This window comes from Delphinapterus leucas, chromosome 6 (assembly GCF_059928025.1).
Source record: "Delphinapterus leucas isolate spDelLeu-1000000601 "Yukka" chromosome 6, BTC_Dleu_Yukka2, whole genome shotgun sequence".
In the NCBI taxonomy this organism is placed as follows: domain Eukaryota; kingdom Metazoa; phylum Chordata; class Mammalia; order Artiodactyla; family Monodontidae; genus Delphinapterus; species Delphinapterus leucas.
Window position 1 is genome coordinate 123,174,225 of NC_143134.1, and position 9,856 is coordinate 123,184,080.

The following is a 9,856-nucleotide window of genomic DNA, read 5'->3' on the forward strand; positions in this document are numbered from 1 at the left end:
CCAGGGCTCAAACCTGTGTCCGCTGCCTTGGCAGATGGATTCTTAACCACTGCGCCACCAGGGAAGTCCCTACGCGTTATTCTTATTTATATGGTCAATTTTAGAATCAAATGGTTCGGTAAGAAATATGGTTGATATTTTAATGGAATTGCATTTATAGCTGGACTTAGGGAGAATTGACATCTTTCTGGAATGCTCTATCCATAATTATATCTTTCCTTTGTTTATGTCTTTTGTTGAGTCCTCAGGAGTGTAAATTTTTTTTCATAATGAGTTTTTGTAATAATTATTAAATTTATTGTTTAAAATAATTTTGAAATTGATCAGTCTTGATAGTCTCAATAGAAACCATCTTACAATTTTTCTCATAATCTATTACTATCATTACTTTTATCAATAGATTTACAAATATGAAAACTTCTTACAATCCTAGAATCAATATCTGTGTATCACCCTTTAAAAGTGTTGTTGGGGGCTTCCCTGGTGGCGCGGTGGTTGAGAGTCCGCCTGCTGATGCAGGGGACACGGGTTCGTGCCCCGGTCCGGGAAGCTCCCACATGCCGCGGAGCGGCTGGGCCCGTGAGCCATGGCCGCTGAGCCTGCGCGTCCGGAGCCTGTGCTCCACAACGGGAGAGGCCACAACAGTGAGAGGCCCGCGTACCACAAAACAAAACAAACAAACAAAAAAAAGTGTTGTTGGGTTCTGTTTGATAATATTTTAGTTAGTATTTTTACATTGATACTAAAAAATGAGATTGGTCTATAACTTAATTGTCAGGGTTTGAAAATAAAGTCCTAACTTCATAAAAATGATGGGAAGTTTCCTCAATTTTCTAGCTTTCAAACTAACGGTTCCTTAAAGCTGTGCTAGATTTTCACTGTAAAACTGCCTGGAAGTGGTGTTTTTGGGGGGAGAAAATAACTCTTTAATAATTTATTTTTTCTACGAAATTAGTCCATTAACATAACTCTTTCACTGTCCGGTTGAGTAACTTACATTTTCCTAGAAAATTACCTATTTCGTGGAAATTTTCATTTTTTCCCCATGGGGTTAAGTAAAGCTTTTTCTTTCTAATAGTTTTTTACTTTCTTCTCCTTTTGTGGTTATTTTCACAATAGCATTTATTATTTTGCATATTTTTCCTTTTTTAATTAGGTTACCTAATGGTATATCTATTTTATTGATAGCTTTGAAGAATTACCACTTCATCAAGTATATCATTCTTCTATTTTCTAATTCAGTAATTTCCGCTTTTATATTTGCAACTTCTTCCTTATTCTCTCATGTTTATTTTGTGTTTTCCCCCTCATTTTCCCATGCTATGGCTAATTAATCCCTTTTCGTTCTTTTTGTTTATTGAAATTATTTTTAGGACAGCGGGTTCTCCTGTGTTGTCTGGTTCCCCCAGATTCTGATATGCTATGTTTTCCTTTTGCTGTCCTAATATTCTTCAATTTTCTCTTTTAACTCAAGCGTTGCACTGCAACTCCTCACCTTCTTGCAGTAAAAAGGAACCATGGAATAGTCTAGCTCATAAAGAGGGGAGCTTCTGATTTTGATCACCCTAAAACATGAGCTGCAGCCTCAGAAAGTGTCCCTTTGCCTGGATTGTCCTCTGTGTGTCGAGTGCATCTGGTGGGGGAGGGAAGCTGGGGGGACAACATGGACGTGTGTTCAGGACTCCGAGCCCCACTTTGACTCTGTGGGTAAATATATATCAGCACCACCTCAAAGCCGTAATTACCACCTGCAGCCCGGAGCACTAGGGCTCACCTCTTTCCTGCCTTACTCGGTTGATTATGAGACTTAGCTGCCTCTCTACCTTCACTTGGGGTTGTTGGCAAGTCCCAGATGGAGCTAACAACCGAGCCAGTGAGACACAAGGACCCATTGTGAGGAACTTCCTGAGGGGTCTGCAGAGCCTGGCAGGCACAGCACAGGGCTCAGCCTGGGTTCAGGTGGATGGCCCCACACCAGCACTAGGAAGGCCGTGGGAGGAGGAAGTGACGTCCTGTTCCAGAGCCAGCTTCTGGCTGACCTGGCTCAAGGCCATCCTTGGCCACTAACGACGGGTGTATTTAGGTCATGTACTTGGTACTATGTATCTCATTCCTGTCACCTCTGTGAGAGGCAAAAGTGACAATGGACATGAAAGCACCTTGGAAAATCACAGGGATCATGAGAATGAGAAGCTAAATGGCCCATCCAATATGAGTTAAGGAAGCCATTCATCCATGTAACCCCCCATGCATCTATGCATCCATCCATCTACCAATCCATCCATCTACTACCCATCCACCCATCCATCCATCCATCCACCCACCCATCCACCCATCCATCCATCCATCCACCCACCCATCCATCCATCCATGCTTCCACCCATCCACCCACCCATCCATCCATCCATCCATCCATCCACCCATCCAGCCACCCATCCATCCATCCATGCTTCCACCCATCCACCCACCCACCCATCCATCCATCCATCCATCCACCCATCCAGCCACCCATCCATCCATCCATGCTTCCACCCATCCATCCATCCATCCATCCATCCACCCATCCATCCATCCATGCTTCCACCCATCCATCCATCCATCCATCCACCCATCCATCCATCCACTCATCCATCCATCCATCCACCTATCCACACACCCACCCATCCATCCATCCACCCATCCATCCATCCATCCATCCACCCATCCATCCACCCATCCATCCACCCATCCATCCACCCATCCATCCATCCATCCATGCTTCCATCCATCCACCCATCCATCCACCCATCCATCCATCCATCCATGCTTCCACCCATCCACCCACCCACCCATCCATCGATCCATCCACCCATCCATCCATCCACTCATCCATCCATCCATCCACCTATCCACCCACCCACCCATCCATCCATCCACCTATCCACCCACCCACCCATCCATCCATCCATCCATCCATCCACCCATCCATCCATCCATCCATGCTTCCACCCACCCACCCACCCATCCATCCATCCATCCATCCATCCACCCATCCAGCCACCCATCCATCCATCCATGCTTCCACCCATCCACCCACCCACCCATCCATCCATCCATCCATCCACCCATCCAGCCACCCATCCATCCATCCATGCTTCCACCCATCCATCCATCCATCCATCCATCCACCCATCCATCCATCCATGCTTCCACCCATCCATCCATCCATCCATCCACCCATCCATCCATCCACTCATCCATCCATCCATCCACCTATCCACACACCCACCCATCCATCCATCCACCCATCCATCCATCCATCCATCCACCCATCCATCCACCCATCCATCCACCCATCCATCCACCCATCCATCCATCCATCCATGCTTCCATCCATCCACCCATCCATCCACCCATCCATCCATCCATCCATGCTTCCACCCATCCACCCACCCACCCATCCATCGATCCATCCACCCATCCATCCATCCACTCATCCATCCATCCATCCACCTATCCACCCACCCACCCATCCATCCATCCATCCATCCATCCACCCATCCATCCATCCATCCACCTATCCACCCACCCATCCATCCATCCATCCATCCACCCACCCACCCATCCACCCATCCACCCATCCACCCACCCGTCCATCCCTTCATCCATCCAGAATGTGCGTTGTTTTAATCCACCAATAGGAACCTCCCAGGGCTGCCCCTCCCCGCTCTCATAAGCCTTCGGCCGCCTCACTTGGCTCAGTCTCTGCTCCTTGCCTCTCGGGGCTGACTCTCACCTGGGGGCAGTGTACACCTGCTCCAGCGATCCTGAGACAGGCCTTGCCCAAAGATGGGGCTGCAGACTCCTAGAGGTCCCAATCATAGCAGAAGAGATGGAAGCAGGGCTGGATCCTGGACAGGCTCGGGGGGTGAAGGAGGCAGCTGCCCATGCTTGGGACACCTAGAGCCGGCCTGAGGGGGTGGCACTGGGAAGGGGAACAAGGGCCGCGGGGGTCGTACCAGAGCCATGTGGGCACCCCGGCCCGTCCCACAGATGACGACAAGGGAGCAAGATGGTGGTGGGGGTCCTTGTGCCGCCCCCTCATGGAGCACACGGCAGCCCAGGGCGTGCACACTCAGGTGGTTGTGTGAACTGGGTGCACACACACGGGGACAGCTTGTGCAGGGGACCCATCAGTAGTGTGGTGATATGAGCCCCCGGTGTGGGGCAGAGGGCCACCCCCTGGCGCATGTCCCTGGGTCATGGCTGGCATGGGGGTCTCCAGACCCCGGCCGACCCACGGGCCCTCCCTCCAGGACACAGCTATCCTCAGTGCTGGTTCTGACCTGTCCTTGTCCAAGAGCCCGACCCAGGAAGTGTTCCTGACACTGGCAGCCAGCCTGGACCCACACCCTAGACCCTTCCTGCCTGGGGCCAAGCAGGAACCGTCCAGGCCCAGGGACACAGGGCACCTTCCTGCTTGGCCTCGGATGGAAGTCAGTGACACTGTCACAGAAAGCAGGCCTCAGGCTGTCCTGGAAGATAGTGTCTTCGTGGCCCCAAGGATGAGTCACAGGGCATTCGGGGAACCGCATGGCCTCCTCCTATATAAGGCCCCAAGCCCTCTGCCTCGGACTTCCCTTCTCTCCAGAGCTCAGAAGTGCAACCACGGCTGCAGCCATGAAGAGTCTCCTGCTCGCCCTGGGCTTGGCCCTCGTGTGTGGCACCCAGGCTGTCCACATTCCCAATAAAGTGGAGGGTCTGGACATAAGAGAGGTATGGGGGTGGGCCCCAGGGGCTGGGGTCAGGGGCTGAGAGGGCGCAGGAAAGCCTGGACCGCAGAAGTCTAACAAGGGTCAAAATGAGGCCATAGCATTGGGGGACCACTTCATCCCCCAGATGTTGGAGGGACTTGTCTCTCTCCAGCCACTTGGTTCCCAGACGCTCCTGTTTCCCTCTCCCTCCCGGGGTGGAGTCGTCCTCTAAGTTGCCACACCTGGATGGGGGCTGACTTAGGACTGCACTGGGGGTTCGGTAGAGACGGGGGTTGTTCCAAATATGCAAGAACTCCCCACTCAGGTGTCATCACAGAGCTGGTGATCCCCAAGTGCACCTGGAACCCTAGCGCGTCATGCTTCCTGAGAAACCTGGGCACATAGGAGGCTCGACGTGGCCCAGTTGAGGTGGGACTGAGAACCCACTGTGGGGCTAGGGTCCCCTTCCCGGAGTGCAGCTCAAGATCCCTCCCCAGGTGGCGGGGACGTGGCACTCCGTGGCCATGGCGGCCAGCGACATCTCCCTCCTGGACGCCGAGAGCGGCCCCCTGAGAGTGAACGTGGAGGAGCTGAGGCCCACGCCCCAGGGCGACCTGGAAATCATCCTGCAGAAATGGTGGGTGTGCTCCGCCCCCCGTGACAAGGCACCACCCCTTCCCCGGTGCTGCGGGCCAGCGGGGGCAGCTCCAGGGCTGGTGGGCTGCGGGCAGGGCTCCAGGTGGGCCCCAGCTGCACTGTGGGTGGGGCCGGGGCCCCAGGGACAGGGAAACAGGGCTTGGAGGTTCTTGGTGCCCTTGGAGCCCCGCCCAGGGGCTGTGGGGCAAGAGGCGGCTACACAGAGCGGCCCCGGGGTCAGTGTGGGGAGAGGCCTGTGTGGAGACCACTGGGCAGCTGCAGGCTTGGGTCCTCAGGGCCTGGGCAGTTTCCACCATGAGCCCCACCTGCCCCCAGAGTCGGGAGCCGGGGCGTCGGCGAATGCTGGGCCATGATGAGATCAGTATTCTTGGAAACACTGTGTCCAAAGCCCCATGCAGACAGGGTCAGTTCTGAGCTGCCACATGCCTTCGGCCACCAGCCAGCTCTCCTGTGGGGTTCCTGGCTGACTCTGTCTGCCCCATTGTCGACTTCCTGAGTCACCCGCTTGGGTCCAAGGAGGGCCGCTCCCACTCAGGCCAGCACCTGGTGACTGACGGTGCTTTGGGCGGCCCAGGTGTCCTCCTGCCCTGAGGACACTTCCCGGAGCGCAGCTCCTGTCCCTCTGCAGGGTTTGTGAATGACCCCCACCACCATCTGGCTTTTCAGGGAGAACCAAAAGTGCGTTGAGAAGACCATCCTGGCTCAGAAGACCGAGGACCCTGCTGTATTCAAGGTCAACGGTGAGTGCCCCCAGCCCGGGCCCCGCGCTCCCTTGGGGTAACCCCAGCACATGCGGGGCATCGCCCTGATGCTCTGAGACGCTCGCCATCCCACCATCTGGGCAGCAGGAGTCGGGCTTGAGTGTGTGGCCTCGTCCTGTGCACCAGGCCCTGCTTCTCCCACCCTGCGGAAGGTACTCTCAGGGGGACAAGGCCTGGGATCCCCATGCTTTCCTGCCCCTTCTGCACCCCCTGCTTGGTGTAGATGGAAGGAAGCGGGTATGTGTCCTGTGCCCCCGGGGGTGGGTTAGGGCGGGCACACGTTTCTCGGGGGCTCCTTAAAAATATCCAAACAAACCAGACCTGTGGGCAGGCACACTGTGCATTTGCCTCTCCAACCTGGAACCTGCTTCTGGAATATTCCAGGCCTCACCCCCCTCACCCCAGCCCTGGCAGCCTCCCTGGGACACATCCCTGGGTCCCCAGATCCAGCCCCACCCCCAGGGCCCACCAGCCCCGTCTCCAATCCACAATCTGTTTTTTGTCACGTCCTCTTTCTGAGAGGCAGTGGGTGGGGTGGGGACAGTCTCATCCCCAGAAGCTGTGGGCCCAGCAGCAGATGGGGGCGGGGAGCCACCTAGCCCCACGCCCGAGGTTCTCATTCCTCACCTGCAGGGCCTCAGGTCTACCTGGGAAATCGGCAGGACTCTCCAAAGAGCCTTCCCTCCATCGCCATCATGTTGCTCCAAATCCAGCCAGGACAAGGACCCCGAGGGTGCGGGGTCTCCACATTCTCCCCCCTGAAGGACAGAGGCATCGCTGCCCTTCCTCTTGAAATATTGTCCCTTCTTTCTTCCACTCTTTGGTGTCCGCGTATAACCCCAGACTCCAGTGGGGCTCCAATCCTGGCATCTTTTTGATCGCTCACAGACCTGGGAGCCTGCCCTATCGAGGGGGGCCACCTGGGATTTAGTGCCTGGGGGTGTGGATGAATAAGTGACTGAATTAATGCCATGTCCAGGACATAGGGGAGCAGAGTTTGGCCAAGCGGGCAGTAGGCATGGAGAGTGGCTTCACTGTAGCATCAACATTTAAGAGCTGTTTCCAGTCTCGGCCTGAGTGCGGACAGGATGGTCTCGCCCAGACGGTGCGGCTCGGAGAGTCCCCACTGGGGGTCCATAAAACTTGTGCTGCTGGTGGTGGGCTTCTGGCACCCAGTAGGGAGGGCGTCCCCTCGGTGTCCGGGAGCGGATATTCTGAGCCCGGTGGTCGCCGGGGGAAAGAGCGCTCCCAGGCGATGATCCGGGTGCCCCGACGGACATGGTGGAGGGACTCAGACAAGATTTCAGGCTCCATTTCGGCCCCTTTTCCAGATCACGGGGAAAGAAAGATTTCCGTGCTGGACACAGACTACACCACCTACATGATCTTCTGCATGGAGGCCCCCACTCCCACCGATGAGCACGGCGCCATGTGCCAGTGCCTGTGTACGTGGCTGACCCCATGGGGCGTGTCCGGAGGGGCCACTCCTCGTCAGAGACGTGGCCTTTGGTCAAGCTGTGAATAAGGGACGCTCAAGACTCCCCCGCACCTTCCTGGCCCCTGGTGGGAGGAAGGGGAGAGGGGCTGCCTCGCTGGCCCCTACAGGTCATGCTAGCAAAGGTCCCAGCCGTGGCGCCCGACACTGGCGGCCAGATGTGGGGTGACGTGCAGGGCAGGAGATGCTTGGGACAAGGTCCGGGACAGGCCAGCGGGACTGACGCAGGAGGCTCGGGGGTTTCTCCCTACGTGGAGGGGCCTCACCGACCAGCTGGTACAAGTGGCTAATATTCATCAACAGTCTTATAGGAGGAGATTCTTAACGACTTCAGAGCACTTTCAGTTATGCAACCAGCTTTAAGGGGAGATTTTCTGACCAAAGTAAATATACGGGCGATGCTCCCAAGGTGGCCATGGCGGGCAGTGGAGGCTCCTGGTCAAGCCAGTCAGCCCAGGGGGACTGGGGGAGACCAGGATAGGGGCGAGGGGGGTGCCTCTCCTCTGTGACCGTGCAGACCCCCAGCGCTGCCCTGGGAGGAGGAGGAGGGGGATGGGCCGAGGCGGGGAGGGCAGGAGGCGGGGCCCTGGAGGGCAGGGGGCGGGGCCCTGCAGACCACCCTGGGAAGCAGGGCTAGACCAAGCTCTACAGACCCCAGCGCATCAGTGCCTCCTTCCTGTGCTCGCTCCTGGCGGGGGGGGGGGGGGGGGGGCTCAGGGTTCCCGAGCTCTCAGGTGGGGGGGGAGCGGGGGTGCCGCCAGGGACTGACCCCTCCCCCACAGCCAGGACCCTGCAAGTGGACAACGAGGTCTTGGAGAAATTCCAAAGAGTCCTGGAGTCTCTGCCCGAGCACATGCGGATCAATCTGGACCTTAGCCAGAGGAAGGGTGAACTTAGCCCTGCCCAGGGTGAGAATCAGGGGAACATCTTCCCCCCTTACTGGACCCCCATTCTCCCCAGGGCTGCCGGGAGGAAGGGGGTGAGGGGGCAGCATCCCCGAGGTGGGCCCCCTCCCCACCCCCTGCCAGGCCCCTCTATCCCCGGGGGCGTCCAGTCCCGTCCTGACCCTCCCGCACGGCTCTCCCTCCCCCACAGAGCAGTGCCGCGTCTAGGTGAGCTCCTGCCGGCGCCCTGGAGGTAACGTAACCCCCCTGCCCCACATCCTGGGCACGTGCACAGGGTGGGGGTCTTGGTGGGGCCCGGGCTCCCCCATCAGGCCCTGGGGTCCCCCTGCGGGAATGGCTGGAAGCTGGGGTCTCTCCTGGCAACTGCAGAGCCGCTGGCCGCGTGCCCACTCTCGAGGGGTGGCCTTTGGGGAGGTCGTTTCCTGTGTCCTGGCCTCACTCGCATGCTGACCTCCTTCTGCTCCCTCTGGGCAGGGCCGAGGGCCAAGGTGGAGGCCCCAGAAGCGGGCACCGGTGACAGACACTCCACCTGAGGGGAGAGGCGGGGGGGGTCCCTCTCCCGAGGAGGAGCCGTCCTGCACCCCCAGGCCCAGCCCGGGGAGGGGGCGCTGGCGAGGGTCCAGCAGGTTCCCCAGGAATCACAGGAGAGCCCCGTGTCCATTTCAGGGCCTGGGAGCCTTGGCCCCTCTGGGGACAGAAGATGTCACCCCCGCCTCCCCCACCAGCAGGGTCAGGAGGCACCAGGACCAAGGTCACCCCTCTTGGGACCCAGGCCCCTCCGGGCCCCGCCTGGGGTCTCCTGCTCGGGGGCGCTCCTCCTTCAGCAATAAAGGCATGAAGCAGTGCGCACTCCTGTCTGAGTCTTTCCTGGCCGATGCGCGTGGGCTGGGGACCCGGGCGGCTCAGGTGGTGACACCAGGGATGGGAAAGGTGGTGCCTCCTCCAGACCCAGCCCTGAGCCCAGCGGGGACCCCAGGGGGATGCCTCGTCTGTGTCAGGCGGTATTGGACACAATTTCCCTTTACTATTCATCCCACCTCTGTCGTCGTAGTGCTGCGGAAACCCTGTTTGCTGGTGGGACAGCTCACCCTGAAAATCATACATTTTCATTTAAATTTCTTGAAAAAGAAATGTCTTGGCACCTCCTGCCCTCCCTGGAGGTGGGGGTGTGTCAGAGCTCCAGGGTGGGCGGGGGCCTCAGGCTGCTCTGTGGGTGGGCGGATCCACAGGGACCAGCATCAAAGAGCAAGACCACCCCCCTCCCCCCCAATTAGAGCTCAGGGTCACCCCCTGACAGGAGCTGAG

General features: G+C 57.5%; 1 protein-coding gene across 1 annotated transcript; it reads left to right on the top strand.

The window, feature by feature from the left end:
* Positions 1-4,640: 4,640 nt before the first annotated feature.
* On the top strand, positions 4,641-9,389 carry LOC111177058 (beta-lactoglobulin-2-like). The gene is given in 7 exon segments (XM_089912592.1): positions 4,641-4,755; positions 5,231-5,370; positions 6,057-6,130; positions 7,483-7,596; positions 8,429-8,533; positions 9,201-9,274; positions 9,276-9,389. Coding segments are annotated over 7 exon segments (717 nt in total). The 5' UTR covers positions 4,641-4,659.
* The last annotated feature ends 467 nt before the right edge of the window (positions 9,390-9,856 follow it).